This window comes from Myxine glutinosa, chromosome 1, assembly GCF_964187855.1.
Source record: "Myxine glutinosa chromosome 1, kmMyxGlut1.1, whole genome shotgun sequence".
NCBI lineage: Eukaryota > Metazoa > Chordata > Myxini > Myxiniformes > Myxinidae > Myxine > Myxine glutinosa.
In genome coordinates, this window is record NC_136261.1 from 14870836 (window position 1) to 14897009 (window position 26174).

The following is a 26174-nucleotide window of genomic DNA, read 5'->3' on the forward strand; positions in this document are numbered from 1 at the left end:
TTGTGAACAGACTTAACTTTGAAAACGTGGAGACTGTGTGGAGCTTCGAAAATCCCTGCCGTCGTTTCCAAGATGAGACGTTTTCTCAAGATGAGATTTCTCAAGATGAGACATTTTTCGTTCCTTGACCAATAAACCATAAAAAAACCATGCCTTCCCTCAGTTAGTTTTTCCCAGCCGAAGTTTGCCATTTAGTCCGTGGGCTGAGTAGGGTTTACATGCACCCCCCCCCCCCCACAACTTAACTTCCCGGGTATGTCCATGTACCCCCCACCCTAGGGGTTAGGAAAAACCATGTTAACAGAAAAAAAACTCATTCCCTCATAAGTGACCTCATTTGCATATAACACATATCATTGTAAAGAGTGTCCCAGGACAAACATTTTAAGGGGTCATATGCAACCATAGGATGACTAGGTAAAAAGTTATGGCCATTTGAATTTCGCCTACCCCTAATTTTCGGAAATCACTGACACAGGGGGGGTAACATCAAAATATGCATGGGAGGTACCTTGGGAATGAGTTTTTTTTCTGTTAACATGGTTTTTCCTAACCCCTAGGGTGGGGGGTACATGGACATACCCGGGAAGTTAAGTTGTGGGGGGGGGGGTGCATGTAAACCCTACTCAGCCCACGGACTAATTGAATTACGTTTTGGGAATCGGATTCTTGTCCACCTCTCCTTTCCTATTCCTCACCAGGTGCTGCATGACATCATCACCGGGCCCCGAAGGGTGCACGTGTCGGAATTTAAGACTCCCGAGATTATGTCATGGCTCCTTTACTCCTGTCCTCCCAAAGTCCCAAACATCATTCCCTTCTGCTCACCTCCACTCATTCGTTCCTCTTTTTTCCAGCCTGTGCAACCAACTTCCACATTGTCTTAAATCTCATTATTCTCTCCATGTTTTAAAAACAGCTGTTCACCATCATTTCGGATCATCCCTCATACAAAATCATGATATTTTCTGTCCTTGTTAATCCTCCCACCCACAAGCCTATCTCATTCCAAAGTTTTTCCCTCCTCTCCAAACCATTTTCATCCCAATATTCCTTCATATTTTCACTCCAAAGGAGTTGCCAGACAATTGTAACACCACTCTCTATCCAGATGTATTTTTTACTGAAAAAATTTGTTTTCTTTGCAACTGCCTGTCTGATCAATGCAAAACATTAAACATAGGAGGGCGTACCCTTGGAGAATATTTTATTTATATTTCTGATGTCATAGGTCGCCTTGTATGGCAGCCATATTGGATCAAAGGGAAAAAATGGATAATTCCAAATCCGCTCAACGAAAAAGATTGAAGCTTGCCATATCTCATCAACTCCCCATGGGGTATATCGGGTGATAACGATGAGATCATCGGTGAAGTTGTATTCCAGCTAAAACTGGTTGAATCAAAACCCTTATCCTGAAATGTCAGGCATCTGTTCTGTGAATAAAGAAATATATTTATGATGTTATCGGTCACGTGGTCTCGTGGCCATATTGGATTGAAAATAATGTAAACAAGTGGAGCTGCATTCAAAATTTGTCAGGGATTTCATGCAAGTAAAGTCCTGACAGGGGCAGCAGTGGTCCACGCTGTGCTATTTCTGAGACAGCACTTGCCGGTTGCTTAGCAACTGCTGGCCTTCTGGCTTGGGGAACTGTTTAGATAATATATCCCTTGCATCCCTTGGCCAACCTTGTACAAACATTCATTTTCAATGCATTTTAACTTGGCAAAGTCTATTAATGCAGAGGCGTGACTGAATCTTATCTTGTTCACTTCTGAGTAGGAGACAAATAGTTTTCTCGTGAGAAAGAGTTGTTCCCTTGTGAGGCAAAACACAGCTTGTTGTTGAGAATTCCTTTGTGCCCTGGGAAAGTATATAAACTGATTGCTGGCCACAGCTCTTTGAGAAATGGTGTTGCTGTGTGGGGCATTGATGTTGCTTTATCGTTGCATTGATGTTGCTTTATCGTTGCATTTGTGTTACTGAGTGGCATTGATGTTACTTCATCATTGCATTGGTTTTCCTCGCTTACACGCCAATCAAACTTCTTCCATGCATGTACTTTTAATAAATCTTTTGTAAACTGTCCGGGTTCGACAATGTGCTTATTCCTGGTGGGGAGTCTGGTGCCTGCGACAAGTACACCGCCGCCATGCCAAATAAATAAATTAATAAATGCTTAATAAATGGATAATAATTAAGTAATTAATTGATTAATCAAAAAACAAGACATACTGTTTTGCCAGAGCACTTGCTCACTATTGTGCCAGAATTTCAGCTTCCGAGCTCAAAGGATGGCTGAGATATTGCCCTGACAAACAAACAAACAAGAAAGAAAGAAAACAAACAAACAGAATGAAAACCGAGTCTTCCCTTTCGGCGTGCATCATTGCCAGGACTTCTGCACCTGCCGATGATGTCACGTACAAAAATCGAAAATACAAAGAGCGCACACAAATATTCTCCAGAACTACTGCACAGATTGAAGCAAAACTTCATACATATGATCGACTCGCCATTGGGAATATAGTTTGAATTTTTTTTAAAGTACATCTTAATTGATGCAATTTCGCATAAATGTGCACAAAAATGATCGACAAAAACTATGGATAATGGCAATATATGTGACATAATGGGGTGCATATGGATTATATTGATACTTGGGCCACAATATCAACAACAACAACAACAGGCATTTTAAACGGCCATTTTCCCTGCAAGAGTGGGGGTGAGCCTTGCGGTCCCCATGACAATGTTCTCCATTTTGCCCTATTTTCTGCATCTCCCCTTGTTAACCCCCTTGCCCGCATTTCTTCTTCGACCATCTTTCACCAAGTCTTTCTCGGTCTTCCCCGTCCTCTACTTCCTTCCACATTAATTTCCATCACTCTTCTCAACCAGTCACTTTTATCCTTCCTCAACACATGACCAAACCATCTCAAACTGTTTCTCTTCACAGCATCCATCACAGGCTCTATTCCCATCATCTTTCGCAATTCATCATTTGGCTTCCTCTCTCTCAACGATACACCACACATCCACCGAACCATTCGCATTTCCACCCTTTCCAGCCTTCGTTGCTGCTCTACATTCATTTTCCATGTCTCGCTCCCATAAATCATAACACTTCTCACACATGCAGCATACACCTTTCCCTTCAACTTCAACGACACTCTCCTCCTCGTAAGCACAGCACTCCGTTCCCGAAACTTCTTCCATGCACATCTCACTCTAGCAACCGTTGCCAAGTCTGATCCACCTTCTCCATTCAGCATGTCTCCGAGGTAGCAAAATGTTTTCACACCTTCCAGCTTCACGCCGTCTCCAAGATCCAACTCAACATTTCCTCCATCTGCAGCTTCCTCTGTGCACACCTTACATTTGAATGTAGCTGCCACACTGGTTAATGACCCTCTCAAACCACTACATTTTTGATGAACCCACCCAGCGCACATTGTACATTGAATTGAGTTCACTCCGACACCCTTCCTGCACATAGCACATGGCCACTTCTCAGTTATTTCAACCTCACCACATGCTTTACCACTTGCCATCACCTTTGTTTTTCTGATATTCACCTTCAGACCTTTCGTCTCCATACATTCCTTCCACTTGTTCATCTTCTCCTTCAGTCCATCCATACTTTCTGCAATCACACCAGATCATCTGCATACAACTGCCACGGTAAACCCTTCTTTACGTTCCGAGCCAGCACCTCCATCACAGCTACAAATAGTAGTGGACTTAGTACCGACCCCTGATGCACTCCCACCTTCACTTCAAACTTACCACTGTTCCCGTCCTTCGTCCTTACAGCTGTGCGCCCTCTTTTGTACATTGTCATCACTACTCTGATCAACCATTCCTCCACTCCTAACTTCCTCAATGCCCATGTCACTACTTCACGTGGAACCCTATCGAATGCTTTCTCCAGATCAACAAACCCAAGAAACAACTTCTTCCTCTTCTCCTGCAACTGCCTCACAATAAAAAGCACGTCTGTCGTTCCTCTTCCTGGCATAAATCCAAACTGCATTTCGTCAATCTTCACTTTCTTCCTTATCCTCCTCTCCAACACCCTTTCCAATACCTTCATTTCATGCTCCAATAACTTTATCGCTCGATACGAGCCACAGTCCAGAGGGTCACCTTTCCCCTTGTATAGAGGGACGAGGGTACTCAGTTCCCAATCCACTGGAATGCGGCCTTCTTTCACCACCAGATTGCAGATCTCTGTCATTCTCTTCACACCCCAATTTCCCGCTGCCTTCAACATATCTCCCACAACTCCCATCGGCCCTCCCGCTTTTCTACTCTTCAATGCTTTAATCGCTTCCTCAACTTCCTTCTCGGTTATCTTCTCTGCCGGTCCTAAAACTGGGTTACTCTCTATGTTGCTATCCCATTCATTCTCTGCATTCAACAGTATTTCCATCTATCTCTTCCATCTTCCTTTAATTCCATCTGGGTCCACAACGATTTGTCCCACTTCATCCTTCAAGCAACTCACCCCCATCACATCACACCTCTCTTTCGCTATCTGCTTTGCCATCCTGAATACCGCTCTCTGACCCTCTTCCAAATCCAAGCATTCTCCGAACATTTTCCGACATGCCTCCTGCGCCTTTGCTACCTCTATCTTTGCAGCCTTCTTGGCTGCCTTATAACTTTCATGCTCTTCCTTTTCTGCCCCCGTACCCTTCGCCTTCTGCCACTCCTTGAACTTCTTCCTCTTCTTGTCAGTCTTCTTTCCAACTTCATCATCCCACCACCATGTTTCCCAGTGCCTCAGTGGTCCTTTTGTCCATCCACATACCTCACCAACGGATCCCAACAGACTTTCTTTCATTGACGTCCAACCACTTTCAAGCTCAACCACATCATCCTCTACCAGTCTACCATACTCAGCCTCTCTTTTAATGCCTCCCTCACTGTCACCTCTTTCAACCTCCACACCTTCATTCTCGGTTGGTACTTCACCCGCCGAGCTCTCCTCGCACCTTTCAACCTTATGCTACAATATCATTGTGCCATATTAATAGCGTGTTCAGTTCACGATGGTATTTTTGCTCAGAATGAGCACATGAGGCGAGATTGTGCGCACTACCGAGTGACGTTCCTGTTTGTCCAAGTTTTCCTCCATTTTATCCTTCAACGCTGCCATTGGTGTAGCCGCACCTCCTTCGACTGGTTCTTTTGTTCTGTTACACTCTCGCTTTTTCACGAGCCTTGACTTTGTGTGCAACAACAAAATACAAATTGGAGAAGGAAGAGGGTATTGTTTAATGGAGGAATGAATGTCTGCTTTTGCAGTTTTTGATTTTGTCTGCACACAAACGTTATTATTAGTCTCTAATGAGATGTGTTTGCAGATCTTCACGTTATAAAGGTTGAACCTGAAGCATTGGAAGCTTTGGATCAAAAAGGTGATGAGAGTTTTGTACTCTTTAAATATATTTTGTTGCCTTTTGTTTTGTCAGTGACTTTGTGGAGATTTCTTGGTATTGTTGAATTGATTCAATCGCATTCCTACTCAATGCTGTGCTTTTCCCATTATATTTTTTGGGGGAGAGGGAGTGTGAATATTTGTTGGTTGGGTTGGGTGGTGGAGGGAAGGAGAGCAAGCAGTTTGCATGGCAAATTGCACTTCAGAAGTTTGCTTAAAGTAGCTTTGGGAGAGCTCGTGAGTGAGTTTTTCTTCAGCACTATTTTTCCAATTTATATATTGTAATGAAAATGACTTGAGGGGGGAGGAGGGAAAAAGGGATTAATTAATTAGACAGTTATCTGCAAATGAATGTTTCCATTCGCCATCTCAAAATAACCCCAATTAGCCATCAGGAGTAATTGTATGGCATGTAGATGGTCCCTTGTCTTCCTTGCAGCCCTCCATATTTTCTCTATTATATGTGTTTTCCATTTCCTCTCCACTCGATTTATTTTCCCAACCATGTGCCTGCTGTCATGGCGCCTGAGTGGGTGACACCCTCAGGGAGTGATATCACCACGGTCAGTGCTCTGTGCCCCAGAGGTTACATTAAGACAAGTGAGGCTAATCAAGCAGTGGTGGTGACATCACACATCAAGCCAATAAAAACCCATCAACTGAGCATGCACCTCTAGTTGAAGTTGGAGACCAGTCAGAGGGTGCATCACAACCTGGAAACCAGTCAGCGGCACATCATGAGGTTCTGATGAGGGCCAGTCAAAGGAGTCTCAAGTTTGAGAGGCAGGCCCGTCAGAGGCATGTCATGACTTGGAGATCAGTCAGAAGTGTTTTGGAGATTGAGACGAGAGCTGCCGTCGATGTTCACCAGCAGTTAGAGTATCGAATCTAGAGAGGCAAGTCACCATCCGAGCTGCACCAGGTGGCAGTTAGTCGAGTTGTGGCCTCAAAGATTGGAGCCAGACTTCATGCTGTACTAGTTTAGGAAATACATTGATGAGCACGCCTCCATTCCGGTCCATCTCGCCTCACTCTGCGCCATCCTCCATCATCTCAAAGGAGGGAAGGCCACCCTCCTCTACATCCTCATTTTCTTTCTATTCCCCATCTCATGTCCTGTATCTAACTGTGCGAGTAAGTGTCTTTAGGATTAGTTTTAAGATTGGCATGAGAACGTTTTCACTTTATGTGAGCAGTTACTGTCATGCTCATTGTTCTCCAATTGATATTGCTTTGTTGTCCCCACACCCTTATTTTATAAAAGGAAGAAAGTGTATTTGTATGTTTATTTGTGCATTCGTACCCTGCAGGAACCAGTACAACCAAAGTTTTCATGGCCTCCTCTTTCATCCAGAGGAAGATCGAGGTCTCTGCTTGGAAAAAGAAAATAACCCCAGATAAAACCAGATAATTACCCTTCATGCCTTTGTCGTGTCTTGTGCTTGTACACTGCCTGGGTTTTTGCCCGGGAGCGATCGAGTAATTTGTATTGTGAAGATCGTATATTTAGGTTGAAGTGAGTTGTTGTCAACAACACAATTTTGATTATCACTCATGCACACATTCCCTGCGGGAGAGGCAGGGGTTCACGTTATTATCGTTATTATTATTGCGAATTATTAGTACTATTACTTATGTTACATCAGATAATTGGAAAGATCAGACCGTGCCGCATCATTCAAAATTCCCGATTATAAAATTTACTTCCATGAGAGTAATGGGGAGAGGGTGGCAATATCGCAAGTCAAAAAATCACTTGGGGAATGGGGATATTGTTTTTCCTCTTTCAATAATATGATGATATTATCATAAATGTTATTACTTTTTTTAACGAGAAGCAGCTTTGGAAAAACGCCACAAAAAACACCTTGAAAAACGCCACAGAAGCGGCAGGAAGGGTTGTGTTATTAATCTTTGTGGGGTATATAGACTACAGCAGATCTTCGTCAGGTGTGTGCATCGACGTAAATACATAGCTTGATGCACGGATTCCTCCAAATTTCTTTCAGTTTAGTGTTAAACAGCATTAGCGACTGTTTATAAAGGTAATATAATGTGTTTGTGGTTTATAAACTTTTTACTTCTGGTATGGGCTGTTGCTGCCACAAACACGGCAGGATAACCTGTTTATTAACGTTCACCCGGCATTTGGCCAATGAGGAAACATCCCTTGGTGAGGTGGGATATTATTCGTATTGACATTATTTGATGATAACATTAATAGTATGCTGTGATCATAAGTTTTGTCATGAGAAGTGTCCTTGGGAAAACGCCACGATAAAGCTAACTTAACATTGAATTACACCTCAACACGCAACCCCCTTGGTGGGAAAACCCCGTTGGCGGGGGAACCCTCCTGGCTTAGAAAACCCCCTTGGGGAATGGGGCAAATTAATTCGCTACAACCTTCATTGTGTTACCCTTAGTTTGTCCTCCTGTTAAGTTTTGTTGAGATTGGATAATTAACGACCGAATGCATCACGGTCAAAAATCATCAGACAGACAGACAGACAGACACCAAATTGCGTATTTTAGTATGATGATGGTGTTTTTGAGTCCCGTTGTTAAATGGTGTCCTATTGTCAATTTTGATTGGATACACTTCAAGGCCAATCAGAAACCATAAAACCGACCAGTCATGCTTCTCCTTTTCTTCTCAGTATTTTTCCACCCCAGGATCACACCATTGCCTTTCATTCGTTCATCTCATTCATTTCAACACCTTTAGTGAAAAGTGGGGGTTAAGCAATTGGTTCATGCCCATTCGTCTGTCTGTCTCACTGTCTGTCTACAATCGACAGTTTAGGAACAACTTGTTTAAATTGAATGTTATATTTTGAACACTAATCGGAATATGAATCATAAAACAATCCTGCTATTTAACAGTACCTTGGCTCTGAATTTATCCCGCATGGGCAGATTGTAGTGAGAGAATTATTTCAATCTGTCTGCCTGTCTGGCTGTCCAACAAAATGGAAAATCATTCCAAACAGGACACGTACTGTTTTTTAGGATGTCATTAAGAACACAAACGACAAGCATGAAACACTAATGTACGTTTTAGATCGGGTGGTGTGACAGACATTGCTTCAACGGTGTTAACATCGGAAATTCCAGAATTCATTAATTTCTACAACTTTTACACTCTTTATATTTTATTTAAATTGGATGACATACTTGATCACTGAAGAACACAAATGTCCTCCGTTGCACTTCAAGAACCTCTGGTTTTGCAGTATTTGGATATGTTAAATGTAATTAAGAGACGCACTCACATGGGACGACAAAGGCTTTATCTAGACAACGATTCACCATCTGCCCATGTTTTTCGGTTTTACATCCAGAAAATAAACAGAGATAACAAATGAATCCAATGAAAATTGACTATTTTGTGACCTAGACCTTTTGACCGATTGCGCTCTTGACCGATTGCCCCTCAAAAACAATAGGCTTTCAGCTTCTCACTACTTCCACTGGGTGTTAACGTCTCGTGAAGATCAGCGTACAACTCCTGCAGGCGATTGACATACCAACAGACAGACAGGGGTAAAATGATAACCTCCTCGCCCTTTGGTGGTGGAGGTAACAACAAGGATGTAAATACAGTTTGATACAAATTAATTTCATTATTTCTCATCCACATTTTCTTGAATTACAAGTCTTCATTCATCTCGGTCCTTTCACCCTGAGGTTGTTTTCCCGCAATGTCTCGAATTCCGAGTGAACTTCACATGTGTGCAGGTAATTCGTGCCCTTTTAAATGCATGCTTGCCGTGGGGTACCTGTGCAGCATCTGTTGTTTTTGGTAAAATGTGGAGAATCTCAGATTGTTGGGGAAAGAAAATGTTACTGTTAAATGCAGGAATGTCTGTTTTTATAATTTTAGATTTTATCTGCACACAAACTTTGTTATTCGTCTCTCATGTGATGTGTTTGCAGATCTTCACATGATAAAGATTGAACCTGAAGCTTTGGAAGCTTTGGATCAAAAAGGTGATGAGAATTTTTGGACTCTCTTTAAATTTATTTTGTTACCTATCGATTTATGAATCACTTTGCGGAAATTACACAGTAATGCTGAAAGTATTTAACAACTTTGCGATTCGCTGCTTTGCTTTTGCCATGATATTCTGCCAGGGAGGGGAGTGGGTATATTTGAATGGGTGGTGCTGGGGGAGGTCGTGAGTGGATGGTTATTCAATAAAATTTTCACATATACAGTGCCAATAGAAAGTCTGCACCCCCTTTCAAAAAATTGACCTTTTGTTGCCTGAAATCCTGGCATTAAATTTCATCAAATCAGACTTTTCCACCTTTATTTACACATCACAACCCACAATTCCGGGTGAAAAACACATTCTACAAATGTCAGAAAATAAATAAAAAATACAAAACTAGAATGAATTGGTTGAATAAGCCAGGCAGCGCCATGTGCAGCCTCCAACCACTTCCTCTCCCTCATCCCACCCATCCCCCTTGCCCACCCTAATCCCATCCTCTCCCCTTGCCCTCCCTCATCCTACTCTCTCCCCTTACCCTGCCTCATCTCACCCTCTCCCCTTCCCCTCCGTCAACCCAACCTCACCCCTGCCTCCTCACAACCCACACACCTCCCTCCGGTTTCCCACCCCAACTTTTCCATCCTCCTCCCTCCAGACTCCACCCTCACCCTCCCTCTTCACACCTCCTCCTACCCGTTCCCCTCCCTCTTCCTACTTCCACCCACCCCACCTCTCAGGTCTCCAACCCCACCCATTCCCCTCTCTCCTTCCCATGGACCACCAACCCACCCATTTCCCTCTTTCATCCCACCCCACCACTGGCCTCCTCCCACCGCCACCCCCTCTGGAATCCCACCCCTTCCCCTCCCTCGTAACCACCCAGCCACCCCCCTCTCTGTCCTGCCACATACCCCTTCCCCTCCCCCCTCCCACTCTTTCCCCTACCTCCTCCAACCCTCCCTCGAATCTCCCACCCTTTCCCTGTGACAGGTGATGGCTCAGTGTTAAGTTATGATTTGTGAGACGACTGTTTAAAACCCCAAGTAAGGTGAATCATGGTAAAAAATAAACTAGAGGTTTCAGGGAACCTGATCTCAACTGGTCTATATCAATATGGTTAGAATATGCATAATAGAACCACAAACTATATAGTTTATATGTGCTAAAAATATATGACAAAAATTGATTTTTCAATATGGCCGCCCTGCCGTGCAATCAATATTTGTGACTTTTAGAGCGTAGACGTCGAATTGTTTACAGACGACAGACAGACAGACAGACAGACAGATGACAGATGGACGACGGATGACGGACACTGGGTGTCAACAAAAACTCAGCTGGATATAGTCCAGTTGAGTTAAAAAAGTGATCCTCGATCTATTGCCAACATTGTCCCAGCGTCTGTGTGCTATTTGGGTATTTTCCTTGCATAATTAAATTTGCTTTTTTATGCAATTCCCTACTTTGTAACGTTAAACCAATTTGATTTGTTTGTGCGTGGAATACTTCCTTACATTTTAACTCCACACCAATTTGCTCTTTTTTTTCAGTTTCCCTTGTGAAGATTGAACGACCTGATTGGGATGCTGTGGACACTGCAGGTAATAATAAGGTTGCTTTCCTTGTATTTTATAACTCAACTGGACTATGTCCAGCTGACTTTTGGTCGACACCGAGTGTCCGTCGTCTGTCGTCTGTCTGTTTGTCTGTCTGTCGTCTGTAAACAATTCGACGTCTGCGCTCTAAAAGTCACAAATATTGATAAAGTTTGATGAAACTTGTTATGCAGCATCTTTAAGACATAAACTAGTTTGGGATTGCATTTGGGCGTTGCACGCCCAAAAATGGGCGTGGCAGGGCGGCCATATTGAAAAAACAATTTTTGTCAATCTGGTACTTCCTAATGTAGCGAGAAGGCTGAAACTTGGTGTGTAGACAGTATTAACAAACCCCAACACATATATTACGGGTTTTCACGATGTCCGAAAAATGACCTCGTCGTGACCTATGACATGACGACCCATAAACATCAGTTTGGACGATGTCCAAGCTCTAAAAGTCACAAATACTGATAAAATTTGATGAAACTTGTGCCTTTTGCCACTTAAAGATATTTGAAAACACACATATAAACGCACGTATAAACATATAAACACACATATAAACTATATCGTTTGTGGTTCTATTATGCATATTCTAACCATATTGATATAGAGCAGTTGAGTTCAGGTTCCCTGGAACCTCTAGTTATCCTTGTTGAGGTTCACACTTGCACATTTACAAGATACAAACTTCAAGCTCCCCGACACTTGATAGAGTTTTGGTAACTTGTGAGTCGTGAACACTTCAAGGCTAGAATTGATCCTGGATTGGTTACGCTTTGTCGCATAATGCTGGAATATCCATTCAGCAGCCATGTAGATCAAACCCACACCATTGACAGAAATGCAACAACCTTACATGCACTCAACACCAAGCTTTCGTGCACTCACCACCAATCTTTCGTGCACTCACCACCATGCTTTCATGCACTCACCATCTAGCTTTCAAATACTCACCACCAAGCTTACATGCACTCACCACCAAGCTTTCATGCACTCACCACCAAGCTTTCATGCACTCACCCCCAAGCTTTCATGCACTCACCACCAAGCTTTCATGCACTCCCCACAAAGCTTTCATGCACTCACCACTTAGCTTTCATGCACTCACCACCAAGCATACACACTACACAGTCACGTGAAAAAGTAAGTACACCCCATGTAAAGTTTTGACTTTTTCAACATATTTCAACATACAGCTATTTGATCTTCATTTCAACAATATTGATAGATAAAGGTGATATAATTTCACAAATATCATGAAACATTTACATTTTGTAGTCCATTGTATAATTTAAATAAACATAAATGCAAATTTCACATGTGGAAAATGTAAGTACACCCTTGGCTCTAATAGGTGGTATTGCCCCCTTTGACAGAAACAACCTCAAGTAGGCGTTTCTTATAACTGTCTACCAGTCTCTGACATCGACTGGGAGAAATTTTTGCCCACTCCTCCATGTAGAATTCTTTCAGCTGTGCGATGTTTGAGGGGTTTCTTGCATGCACAGCTCGTTTCAAATCCCCCCACAACATCACGATGGAATTTAGATCTGGGCTTTGACTTGGCCATTCCAGAACCCTCCATTTCTTTCTTTTCAGCCATACCTTTTTTTTTTGTTGTTGTATACAACATCTAGGCTCGTGTAAGAGCTAACATTGATCACAATAAAAACGGACACATAAAACATATAATAAAGGGAGCGGAGACAAAAGGGGGAGAGAGAGGGAAGCACACAAGTACAACAGTAGAAAACAGGGACAACGGAAGATCTGTGGGAGGGAGAGGGCTTGGGGGTGGGGGCATGGGAAGGGGGGGGGGGGGAGAGGTATAAAACACATGGATACTGCTCGTATAGTGTTGTTGTTGTATAGCCCCGGACAGTTCTCTCAAACAAGCCCGCGGCACGAAAACAGGCGATCAATCTCGCAGGAGCGAAGGAAAGAAAGAAGTGTGTATTTCTTCCAGGAAGTCGTATGTCGTTTTCCAGTATGTCAAACTTTGGTAAATCATAGGTGGTAAAGGTTGTGGTCAAGTTTCTTCAAAATTGTGAGTGTAGTTTCAGAGAAGAAAGGAAATACCTATTTTTCTGGGTCAAACATGTCAAAAACCCATTTTGATGCCCGGTCGACCCCCTTACACCCCAACTCTTTTTATTGCTGTGAACAAATTTGAGTTGCAACATACAAAATATCATTTGTGCCAAGTTTTGTGCCATTTATCCTTGGTGGATTTACTGGTATGTTTAGGGTCATTGTCATGTTGCAAGGTCCACCTTCGGTTGAGCTTCAACTCTCCAACAGATGGCCTCACATTATCCTCAAGCACCCTCTGGTACAATGAAGAATTCATAGTGGATTCTATGATGGTGAGCTGCCCAGGCCCTGATGCAGCAAAGCTGCCCCAAACCATAATATTTCCACCACCATGCTTTATAGTTGGTATCAGGTTCTTGTCGTCAAATGCTGTCTTTCGTTTTCGCCAAACATGTCTTCTGGTACTGTGGCCAAATAGCTCTACCTTTGACTCATCTGTCCAGAGCACATTGTTCCAGAAGTGCTGGTCTTTGCCTCAGTGTTCATTGGCAAACTTTAGTCTTGCCCTGATGTTCTTTCTGAACAGCAAAGGTTTCCTCCTGGCACACCTCCCATGTAGATCAAATTTGTACAGCCTCTTTCTAATGGTAGACTCGTGCACTTTGACATCAACAGTGGCAAGAGCTACCTGTAGGTCCCGTGATGACATTCTGGGGGTTCTTAGAGACTTCTTTCAGCATCTTGCGGTCTGCTCTCGGGCTGAACTTGCTGGGGCGGCCTGGCCTGAAGAAGTTGGCAGTTGTTTGGAATCTTCTCCACTTGGAGATGATCTTCCGGACAGTCGAATGATTGATTTCAAATTGTTTGGAGATCTTTTAAAATCCCTTCCCAGACTCGTAGGCATCTATAACCTTCTTTCTGAAGGCCTCAGAGAGCTCTTTTGATCTAGGCATGGTGACGCTGCACACTTCAACAACAAAGAGCAAACCAAACTAAATGTCTGAAGTTTAAATAAGACAGGTTCCTCCAAGATCCTCTCTAACGATGTTCTAATCATTTGCACCTGAGCTGGTGCACCTGATTCTAATTTTAGGTATTTTAAGTTTTTTTAAGTTAAATAAGTTTAAGTTAAATAAGTTTAAATTTTAGGTATCTAATTTTAGGTATTTAATTTAAGTGATAAATGTTGGGGTGTACTTACTTTTTCCACATGCGAAATTTGCATTTATGTTTATTTAAATTATACAATGGACTACAAAATGGAAATGTTTCATGATATTTGTTTTATTATATCACCTTTATCTATCAATATTGTTGAAATGAAGATCAAATAGCTGAATGTTGAAATATGTTGAAAAAGTCAAAACTTTACATCGGGTGTACTTACTTTTTCACGTGACTGTATGCACTTGTTGTAAATGTGGCCTGATTTCAGTTCTTACGTTTCAACCCAGCTACTGCTGTACTTGCCGCGCTTATCATTTCTGTACTTTTTATCGTCCCTGGAGGACGAAAATTGAATAATTGGAATCGTGATGACGAGAGTGTTTAGACATACTCATTGAAACGCGGTGCATCTCCCACAACTTGGAGTGGTCCGTGTCAAATTTTGTCTTAAGCCGGTCATGTTAATGTCAGACGACCCGAGCGTGTGCGATTTTCTGTCAACATTGCATGCTTTCTTGGTGGAGGCCATTCATGCAACACTATGAAAATAATACGTGAAACTATAGTGAAGGGAAACTTTTGAAGGTGGACAAGAAGATGAAGAATTTTCGTCTTCATTGTCGAAGGCTCATGGAGAAGCTTTTCCATATTTCATGCAGGACTAGGAATGTCAAGCAGTGGCGTATGATGTGTTTTTAGCCTGTTCACCATGCAGGGGTTTTGTCATCACTTCTGTGTGTATCTGTCTGTCTGTCTGTGTGCCTGTCCGGGCCGTAACTTCTTTGCCATTTTAGCTTTTGTCATCAAATTTTCAACAAAGCTTTATTATGAGAACTTCATCGCCTCGCTACGCTTGCTTCCCCACACATCACCACAGAGGCATGGGCTTGTTTTAACTGAGGATAATGACCTGACAACTTGAGTTGCTATGTTGTTATGATTTACACCAATCATAACACAACTATTGTTTTCTGCAAATTTATTTGTAACATTGGTGATATTGTTTATTTGTAATGTATGTACAACTAGCAAAGGTAGCCAGCGTTGCCGGGCAACGCAGAGTTGCTTTGTGCCGGGAATAGGAAGAGAGGGGAGAGAGAGAGGAGAGGAGGGGAGGGAAAGGGGGATGAGAAGGTAGAGGGGGATGGAAATGGAGGGGGGAATGGGAGAGGGGGTGGCGAGTAGAAGGGAGGAGGAGGGGATGGGGGAGTGAGGGAGGGAGGACATGGTAACGGGAAGGGGAAGGAAGGAGGAAGAAAGGAGGGGGGTGATGATGGGAGGGGGAACGGGGACATGGTGGAGAGGAGTGAGAGGTGGGTAGAGGAGAGGAGGGAGGGGTGGGAAAAGGGGAGGAGAGGAGTGAGGGGAGAGGAGAGTGATGGGGAGAGAGCAATGAGGAGCTTCAGAGAGGAGTGAGGAAGGAGATGAGAGAAGTGATGCGGGAAGGAGAGGAGTGAGTGGAGGGGGGGGGGGGAAGGTGGGGAAGGAGATAAGTGAGTGGAGGAAGGAGATTGAGGGGTGGAGATGAGAGGAGAGTGAGGAGTTGAGTGGAGAGGAGAGAGGTGTGGAAAGGAGAATAGAGTGAGGGGTGGAGAGGTGAGGTTAGGTATTCTGGTTATTTTGGGTCTTTTGGGGTCTTGATGGTCTTCACGGTCTTGGGGGACTTAATGGTCTTGGAATACTTCAAGGTTCTAAGGGGACTCAGCAGTCTAAAGGGTCGAAATGTAATTTCCAACAGTAAGTAATTCATTGATGTATGTAATTAACAGCCAGGATGCAACCAATATTCAAACTACGTGATTAATAGTTGCACAGCTTCACCGCCTCACTGCTTCACGGACTGTGTTTTGGTGTTATATGTATTTGAAGATGAGGAAAAAGAAAAGAAAAATTTCGACATTTTTACAAAATAATAAAAAATTGAAAAGCTTAAATGTCTTCAGGCAATAAGTATTCAACCCCTTGGTGATGCCACTCCAAATTGAGCTAATGGGCATCCAATTTCCTTTGATCATCCTCAAGATATCTCTACAACTTGATTGGACATGATTTGGAAACAAACACACAGATATAAGGTCCCACAGTTCACAGTGCACTTCAGAGCTGAAACTCTACCATGAAGGAACTGTCCATAGAATTTCGAGATAATTGTGAGGACACACAGATCAATAAAACAATTTCGAGTGTTGAAAGTTCCCAAGAGCAAAGTGAGCTCCATCATTAGGAAATGGAAATAGTGTGGATCTATTCAGACTCTTCTCAGAGCTGGCGGTCCGAACAAACTGAGCAACCAGGCAAGAAGGACGTTTGTCAGGGAGGTGACGAAGCACCCAATGACCACTGTGAAAGAACTACAGAGCTGGTTTACTGAGATGGGAGAACCTGATGGAGGGACAAATATCAGCAGCACTTCACAAATCTAGGCTTAATGGGAGAGTGGCCAGACAGAAGCCATTCCTGTGAAAAAGGCAAATGGCATGAAAGGCACATGAAAGGCAAAAAGAGGCAAGGCACATGAAAAAGGCAAAAAGGCACACGAAAGACTCAAAGCATGAGGCAAAATATTCTGTGATCTGATGAGACTAATTTTTTTTTTTCCAAATGGTCAAGGATGCATACAATTAGTCAGGTTCACGATGTTTTTTCGTTCAAAATTTTTGGAGATTAGCAAAACTATACATTTTTGGAATATTCAGAGCATGAGGAATCCAAAAATTAATGTTGGCATTTGCGAAGACACCTTTGTGAAAATGACACTCAGGACAGTGATGAAGATCTGTAAAAGCATAATCCTGAATGGTATAGACGTAGTAGATCCTGTGTATAGGACTTACAGTTCAATCTGATACTAACAAGGCTGCTTTCTTGCTTCATAAACCCATACTTATAACTTCAAAGGACTTGCAATATCATGTATTATGTAATACAGTGTTATGAATTTGGGTATAGGAATATCTAAAGCCAGGTAGATCTGTATAGGTAGGTAACTCGACTGTCATAGGGAATCTATATGTAATAAGTTCTGTGTGTAGCCCGGACGTCGGTAAAGTGCGTATTTGTGTCCCCCCCCACGAGGGGCGGGTCGTGCTAAATAGTACAGGGATTATGGATAACATTCCCTCGTTTGTCGGTTCCCTCTGTCGCCAATCCAGTGTCCACTGTCCATTATGGCAACACATTCACATAGACACTAGATAGGTCCCTTAATGCACACAGTAAATAATTCCCTTCCCTTACAAAAAGACTTATGGGAAAGCCAAGCAGGAAGCGGCCGCGTACAATGCCACCATGGGCTACGAACATCGTGGCAAGCTATCTCCACGCCCAGGGAACGTGTGATTGGTTGGAGCAGAAGGCGCGAACCTTCAGCCAATCAGCGCGGAAGGCGCCAAACGTCCATTTAGAAGGGGGTCGCTAATTGGAGGAAGAGGGCCGCTGACGTCGGAAGGCGTGAAACACCACGAAGAATAAATGCTCTGATTGGTAACGTGCCAGAACTGACGTCACACCGCGTGTGACAAAACGTCTGGTTCACAGGCATTTCGCCCCTTAGTGCTGGACCCTTCATGCTTCGCTCTTGGAGATCTGTTGCTTCTTCTTCCCTGGTGGTCGTTCGCCTTCTTTCCTGTGTTCTTCCCTGTTGGTTCGTCATCTTCGTGGTGCTCGGTGCTTTTGGTGCTCGGAGCGAGGCTTGGCGCTACGAGCAGACCGGACCTCCTGTGCGAAGGACGCCACGGGCGTGAGCAAGGCGGACGGAGGCCTGCTTCGTGCCAACACCGGACCCTCCTTGACTGCAGACTCCAGACAGATAAGCACGTACGACATCTCACACAAATCCATGGCGAACGTTTTATTTGATTTAATTAATGTCCTTTGTCCTGTATTTGAAGTCTGTGTGCGGACGTCCCGATTAGGACATTTATTTACCGGCACGTTATTTTCCTGTCCCGCTATTTATTGTAAATAAACCCCTGTGTTATTTTATTGTCTATTCCAAATCCTGTGTTCGTTTGAGTTCATTCCCTCCAGGATCGGAGCTGCCGTCGGATCGCTACAGGTACGCGCTTGCCGCTTCTTCCTCTTCATTCTTCCCCCCGCACTTTTATAGTTGAATCCGTAATTGATCGTCGCCTCCATTAAAGCCCGTTCGGTCATCCGCGGTCCACGGTGTTAACCGGAGGGATTCGCGCGACAACAGTTATATCACAAATATAAAGACAATGGTTTTCAATTACCTTTGTTTCTTGCTTTTCTATAATCCTGAACACTATTTTGAGGCCTTTATTGGATTCCTTGACCCAGAACACATAGGATTAGCATATTTAATTAAGTTTCTAGGTTGACTAGAAGCCGAGATAGCGCAAAATATGTATTTTTATGGTGGCCATTTTGAAAATCCAAAATCTGTGTCTGTGCAAATGCCAACATTGATTTTCGGATTCTCCATGCTCTGATGATTCCAAAAATGTATACGTTTGCTAATCTCCCAAAAATTTGAACGAAATTATATTTGTTAACAGTGTGAACCTGACTAAATCATCAATTTTCATCCGATTAAACCACCTTTAGAGGCCATTTTGCGGGGGTTGGCCTTTTTCGGGAACCGTGGTTGTTGTTGTTTTTTGGTCCCCTTTTTGACCTTTTGGTCCCCTGACGCCAACCCTTTTTGCCGCCTTTAACGACAAACAGGGAATTACCAGTGAACTGGTACTCAATTAGCCGACCTCGGAAGGATGACAGGCTGAGTCAACCCCCCTGGCGTTAATTCAGCGATCGACCGGGATTCGAACCCAGGATCCTAAGCCGGCACCCTAGCCGCTAGCCCAACACCAGGGTTCATCCGATTGACTTGATTAAATTTGAACACAATTTGCATATTGCATCATTGAATTGCTTCACCAATAAGATGCTGGGGGACTCCAGTTGTTTTGAGGTCAAAAGGTGAAAGTTACAAAATCGTCAATATCCATGTGATTCACTTGAGGTTTGAGGAGGGTTTGCATGTTGGGTGACTGAAACCTAATGGTTTTGATGTCTAAAGGGTAAGGTCGCATAAAATCGTCAATTTAAAAAAAAAAATTTTTATCATGTTTAGCATACGCAAGAGGAAGTCTATATAATATACAAAGCGGACGCGGACAGTCTTTGCATCATCAGATGCTTTCTCGTTTCTTTTTAGAACAATGTGTTTTTCTTTCATTGCAACAAACTTCCATGTTTATCTAATTCATCAGATTGTTTAAGAAATTTGGACATTTGATAAATTGGATATTTGAGATGGACTTTAACTGTCCACATTGTACATTCAAGGAATAAAGATAATTTGTGTTAAAACTATGAAGAACCCTTTTCTTAACCAATTGAAATTTATGTCTGATTTGTTTCTAACCCTAAACCCCTCCTCAGGCCGTCAAACTGAGCATAATCAGTATAATTCTGATAAAAGTGTTCCAGGCTGCGTTCCGAATGTCCAAGTCAGACCTCGCTCGGAAAAGCAAGAACAGCAACCATGCAACAAGAAACCTAAACACAACTTTAATAGAACTGAATATGTTGATAAGTTGAGGAAGCATCAAGAAAAATCTATTGTTGCTAAGAAGTCATCCCGTACATCAAAGTTTTTGCAAGGAGAGCTGAAAGGATACATGGTGGGAAAACCTCACGAGTGCAAATTTTGTGACAAATCATTTTCAAAATCAAGTCTTTTAAAAGACCACGTGCTTCATCACACAGGAGAAAAGATGCACAAGTGTACAGTTTGCAACAAGACATTCACACGGAGACACAGTTTGCAATCTCATCTTAGAATTCATACTGGAGAGAGGCTTTACAAGTGCACGATCTGCATCAAGACATTCACGCATTCAAGCAATTTGCATTCTCATCTTAAAATCCATACTGCAGAAAAGCCTTACAAGTGCACAATCTGTAACAAGACATTCACGCAGTCAAGCAATTTGCATTCTCATCTCAGAATTCATACAGGAGAGAGGCCTCACAAGTGCACAATCTGCAATAAGACATTCACGCAGTCAGGCAGTTTGCAATATCATCTTAAAATTCATACAGGAAAGAGGCCTTACAAGTGCACAATCTGCAACAAGACATTCACGCTGTCAGGCAGTTTGCAATCTCATCTTAAAATTCATACAGGAGAGAGGCCTTACAAGTGCACAATCTGTGACAAGACATTCACACAGTCAGGCAGTTTGCAATCTCATCTTAAAATTCATACAGGAGAGAGGCTTTACAAGTGCACAATCTGCAACAAGACATTCATGCAGTCAGGCAGTTTGCAATGCCATCTTAAAATTCATACAGGAGAGAGGCCTCACAAGTGCACAATCTGCAACAAGACATTTACGCAGTCAGGCAGTTTGCAATCCCATCTTAAAATTCATACAGGAGAGAGGCCTTACAAGTGCACAGTCTGTAACAAGACATTCATGTGGTCAGGCAATTTACAATCTCATCTTAAAATTCATACAGGAGAGAGGCTTTACAAGTGCACAATCTGCAAAAAGACATTCACGCAGTCAAGCAGTTTGCAATCTCATCTTAAAATTCATACAGGAGAGAGGCTTTACAAGTGCACAATCTGCAACAAGACATTCACGCAGTCAGGCAATTTGCATTCTCATCTGAGAATTCATACAGGAGAGAGGCCTTACAAGTGCACAATCTGCAACAAGACATTCACGCAGTCAGGCAGTTTGCATTCTCATCTTAGAATTCATACAGGAGAGAGGCTTTACAAGTGCACAATCTGCAACAAGACATTCACGCTGTCAGGCAGTTTGCATTCTCATCTTAGAATTCATACAGGAGAGAGGCTTTACAAGTGCACAATCTGCAACAAGACATTCACGCAGTCAGGCAATTTGCATTCTCATCTTAGAATTCATACAGGAGAGAGGCCTTACAAGTGCACAATCTGCAACAAGACATTCACGTAGTCAGGCAGTTTGCAATCTCATCTTAAAATTCATAAAGGAGAGAGGCTTTACAAGTGCACAATCTGCAACAAGACATTCACGCAGTCAGACAATTTGCATTCTCATCTTAGAATTTATACAGGAGAGAGGCCTTACAAGTGCACAATCTGCAACAAGACACTCACGAAGTCAGGCAGTTTGCAATCTCATCTTAAAATTCATAAAGGAGAGAGGCCTTACAAGTGCACAATCTGCAACAAGGCATTCACGCTGTCAGGCAGTTTGCATTCTCGTCAGAGAATTCATACAGGAGAGAGGCCTTTTAAGTGCACAATCTGCAACAAGACATTCGCGCAATAATACAAGACAAGACAAAATAACTTTGAACTAAATTCTGTGGAAAGCAATAAAATGCTCAAATACCAGGATCTGAAAAATGAGGTCAAGAGCTCTTGGAAATTGAAGAATGATGTCAAGAAATTGAAGGTTAAAATTGTGCCAGTGATAGTCGGAGCAACAGGGATGATCAAGATAACCCTCACTGAGTAATTAAAAAACATTCCAGGGAATATCACGACAAATGAGCTACAATTGGAGGCTGTCAGCGGTTCAGCGACGAAACTAAAAAGACCCCTTGGAACAAAGCTATGAGAATGAGGTTTCACAATCTGTTTTATGAATTATGATCCCTTCCCAAAAAAGGAGGTGGAGATTTTGAGTTCTGGGAGAACTTTCTTCCACCTCCTTGAATATGGAGACAACAATCAACAAGATATTCACATTCTCAACATAGAAAACAAAGAATTACAACTTAGCAGAGGACTCCTATACAAAAAGAAAAGGCGGCATTGCTATTGAGGTGTCTGTTCCTACATACTTTGGTATAAATGTGGAGACCAAGGGTCCATTCAAATGGTAAAATGATACTTAAATTGAGAAATTCTATATAGAAACATTAATTGTTAGCTCAGCACATATTTGAAGACTGCTGTCTCCATTTAATGTTGACTCGCCGTGTTCCAATCTCTGAAGATTGCAACATCTGCAGCAAGAGATATCCTGGTATTGTTCTAATACCAATGACTTGATTGTATCACCTCACTCTGTGAGTGAGAGATGAGCAGCAGTTTCTTTGTCCTTAGGAATGTTTTGTTTGAATTAATTATGATAACGATCACAGGTCGAACTATACTTAAAGAAGACCTTTTTGTGGTACAATTCAGATCGTTTTGAAGGCGTTACGATTGATTCTGGCGACCATCTTAACGTGTCTCCGCAGCTGTGTCTTGGTTTTTCATTAAACTTTTTACTTCTACAAGAACTGGACTCGAGGCTCGATCTACCTCGATCTAACTGGAGGACGATGAGCAGGGTCGGATCCCACATTTATAACCTGAAAATTCGGAATATGGCCAGGTATTAGAATTGAACAAGCATCACCGCACTGTGGTCACATCCTGCAACACAAGGGATCGTGCAATATGCTTCAGAACAGCTGAATTTTGTGTCAGTTGGACCAACGGTGGCCGAGAAAATGTATTTTTAAAATGCGCAACTGATCGCCTAACTTTTTGCTTCGCGAGCACAGCGTAAAAATTAGGACCATGTCTGGTATGCATCAAAAGGTAAAGGTGCATCACAAGGATGTATCCATCGATTGTGAAGTGGTGTATCTCAGAATTCTGGCTGTGAATGCACACATGAAGGTGCTTCTTAAAAGAGTGCTTGCATTTGAGAATGCTCCACTACCACCAAGTCGCTTTATTGAGGAGGGTGCCATTATGTCCTGCACCCAGTCATATTTAATGCACAAACTTCAAGAGTTCGTACCTGGAGACAAGATTGCAGAAATCCAGAGATGCAATGCTATTATCTTTGAAGGACATTTAACCATACAGATGATGGGACCTCATAAAACAGTGACTGTGGTGAAGATATGTTTTAGAGATGGAATGGAAATTAGTTCCACAACATTGTCCTGAAGGTAGGTTTAATGACAATTCGATCTCTGGCAATATCCTGTAGAAATACAATCATGCAATATATATCAGGATCATGGAATCATAAAGAAAGTTCAGTAATATCAATCAATGCAAGCAAGCCCAGATTATCTACGTATACGCACCATCCGAGTCTACATGTCTTAGATTAAATGTCACAGGAGTGTGCCGGAGCAGCAGTCATCCGAGTTCTTATAGACGCCTCTCAGTGGTTAGAGAGAGAGCATCACACCTGGGTTCAATCTTGCCTACAGGCAGGGGTGTATTTTGCGACGGGAGGGATGGCAGATGTTCCATAGGCAGAGCCACGGAAGAGTCCATTGACTCGTAAATTGGTTCGTCGATGTTCCCGCAAGGGTCGATGGCCCCGCAAGGGGCCAGGTGGCGTACGGAGACAGTGGACTTGCGTCCATCAGCCATCAACATGCGAGCATGCTCGGGATTAGCCTGGAGTACCTGCACCTTATCCACTAGTGGATCATACTTGCTCGTGCGAACAGCACATTTGAGGTAGGCCGGCCCGGGCTCAGCGAGCCAAATAGGTACAATCGGATACCCCCCGAGCTCCTCGGGTGATGAAACATCCGTTTGTGAGGAGTCTGGTTGGTGGCCGTACATAGTAAAGCCCTGATTGAGTTCAGCGCCGCAGGTAATGACCAAGCCCATTTATCTAGGCCCCGGCCGAGGGACCTAAGGCTTAGCATGACGGCCCTCCATATAATCCCATTGAAACGTTCGACCTGCCCATTCGCCTGTGGTCTATACGGGGTGGTATAGCTCGAAGCGACATTATGCTGTAGTAAGAAGCTCCTCACTTCCCGGGACAGGAACACTGCACCTCAATCGTTATGCACGTAGGCCGGACTCCCAAACATAGAAAACAAGTTCTGCAGACACCTTATAACCGTGGCGGCCGTCATATCTGCGCATGTGAAAGCGAAAGGGAATCGCGAGTACTCATCAGCGATAGTGAGCAGATAACGAGAGTTACCCGACGCCGGCAGCTGCCCTTTGAAATCCATTGCCAATCGCTCCCACGGTCTAGTAGCCCTGACCAGCGTCCCCATGGGAGGGTTGTAAAAACGCGGTTTGAGTTCCGCACTTTCAGCACAGTCGCGACAGACCTGGCGAATGTCCTCAACTGAGTATGGCAGATAACAACAATGTACAAAATGAGCGAAACGCGTCACTCCCGGATGACACAGAGTGCCGTGCAAAGCACGCAGACCCTCCAAAGATATGAAGCCCGCACACGTTGCCGGCCCCGATAAAGCGTCGGCACCCGCACACGTTGCCGGCCGCGATAAAGCGTCGGCAACCAGGTTATCCCTCCCCGGGCGATATTTGATGGTGTAGCAGAAATCGGCGAGTTTGATGCGCCAGCGAGTGATTTTCTCATTCTTAATGCGTTGAGCATGCAGATAGTCATACATAAACGCAACGCTCTGTTGGTCCATGATGATCTGGAAGCATCGCCCGAGCAAATAGGGACGCCATCGCCTAATCGACTCGACGATCGCGTACGCTCCTTTTCGACAGATGAATGTCTCCGCTCAGCGGAGGTGAGAGTTCGCGAAAAGAAAGCCACAGGGCGCCCCCCTTGGGAGAGAGTCGCTGCTATCGCATGATCCGAGGCATCACTTTCGAAAACGAAAAACGTATTATCGGCAATCGTCGCCACAGAGGCCCCAGCGATGTCGGACTTAAGGCCATGAAAGGCAGCCTTGGCGTCAAGGCTCATGGTGAATGCTTCGCAGTCCACAAGCGGGTGGAGTTTTGCAGAGAAATTCTGCACCCACTTAGAATAATGGGCAAACAGCCTGAGAGCACGCTTCAGCGAAGCACGATCACAGGGCGGGGCCATGTCAAGCAAGGGTCGCAGACGCTCCTTATGCGGAGCAACAGAGCCGTGGGTCACGGTGTACCCCAGAAGATCTATCGTGCTCGCGGAGTAACGACATTTATCCTCATTCATAGTTAAGCGATACCTCTGCGCGACCTCGAGGAAGTGCTTCAGATTTGCATCATGATGTTCCTGGTCATGCCCGCAAACCGTAAGATTGTCCAGATATACAAAGACGTCGGTCAAGTTCTCCTTAGCGATGAGGTCGTCCATAGCCCTCTGAAAACACATGACCCCGTTCGTGACCCAAAAAGGTAGCCGGGTGAACTGGTATAACCTTTGACCTGATTCAAACGCAGTATAGATACGGTCAGCCTCGGAGATGGGGATTTGATGATACGCACTACGCAGATCGAGAGTGCTATAGACCGAGTACTGGGCCACCTGTCGAACCAGGGCATCCATCCCCGGAAGGGGGTAGACATCCAGCTGTGTAAATCGATTAATTGTCTGCGAATAGTCGATTACCTTGCGTTTGCGATGCGCTTCACTTCGTTCTACCAGGACTTGGGCCCGCCGTGGTGGCCGACTGGGTTCTATGATACCTTCCTTTAATAGCAGGGCCGTTTCCTCCACAATGAATTGCGCGTCAGCTCGTGAGTAGCGTCGCGATTTAACCGCTACAGGTGTGCAGTCCGTGGTCATATTGGGGAACAGCGACAGCGGCTCAATTTCCATCCCTGCAAGAGCGCACACAGCAAGCGTGTCAGTGCCACCGAAATCCATTTCCAACCGTCCATGTCGCTTAAGAAAATCATGTCCTAGCAAAACATCTGCACATAATGCTGGTAAGACCATGAGATGCACGTCTGGAAACATTCGTCCCTTTATCACAAGCTTCAATCGACATTCCCCTTTTGTGCTGAGCCTAAGCCCTTGAGAGGCCATAAAGATCCGACGTCTTGTCCCAAGTATCGGCCATCCATGTTTTTGCACCAACCGATAATCAACATAACTATCAGTAGAACCAGTATCGATCAAAGCACTGGCAAAAATCCCTTCGATCATAGGTGGAATAATACCCCGAGCCAGGCCAGGTGGTCCTGCAGGTATCGAGCCATCCGGGCGAGATGATCGGGCT

General features: G+C 43.8%; 1 protein-coding gene across 1 annotated transcript; it reads left to right on the forward strand.

Moving 5' to 3' along the window:
- The first annotated feature begins 9153 nt into the window (after positions 1 to 9153).
- Positions 9154 to 21211, forward strand: LOC144888227 (uncharacterized). The gene is made up of 4 exons (XM_078775461.1): positions 9154 to 9190; positions 9389 to 9442; positions 11001 to 11051; positions 19662 to 21211. The coding sequence occupies exons 1-4, from the start codon at positions 9154 to 9156 to the stop codon at positions 21209 to 21211; spliced, it is 1692 nt and encodes a 563-aa protein (XP_078631587.1).
- Positions 21212 to 26174: the final 4963 nt, after the last annotated feature.

Bases quoted from the DNA above. Each gene is read 5' to 3' on its own strand.
- LOC144888227 (XM_078775461.1), top strand. From the start codon at position 9,154: ATGTCTCGAATTCCGAGTGAACTTCACATGTGTGCAG. The intron at 9,443-11,000 runs GTGATGAGAATT...CTTTTTTTTCAG, and splicing joins GGAAGCTTTGGATCAAAAAG to TTTCCCTTGTGAAGATTGAA. The intron at 11,052-19,661 runs GTAATAATAAGG...ACCCCTCCTCAG, and splicing joins GGATGCTGTGGACACTGCAG to GCCGTCAAACTGAGCATAAT.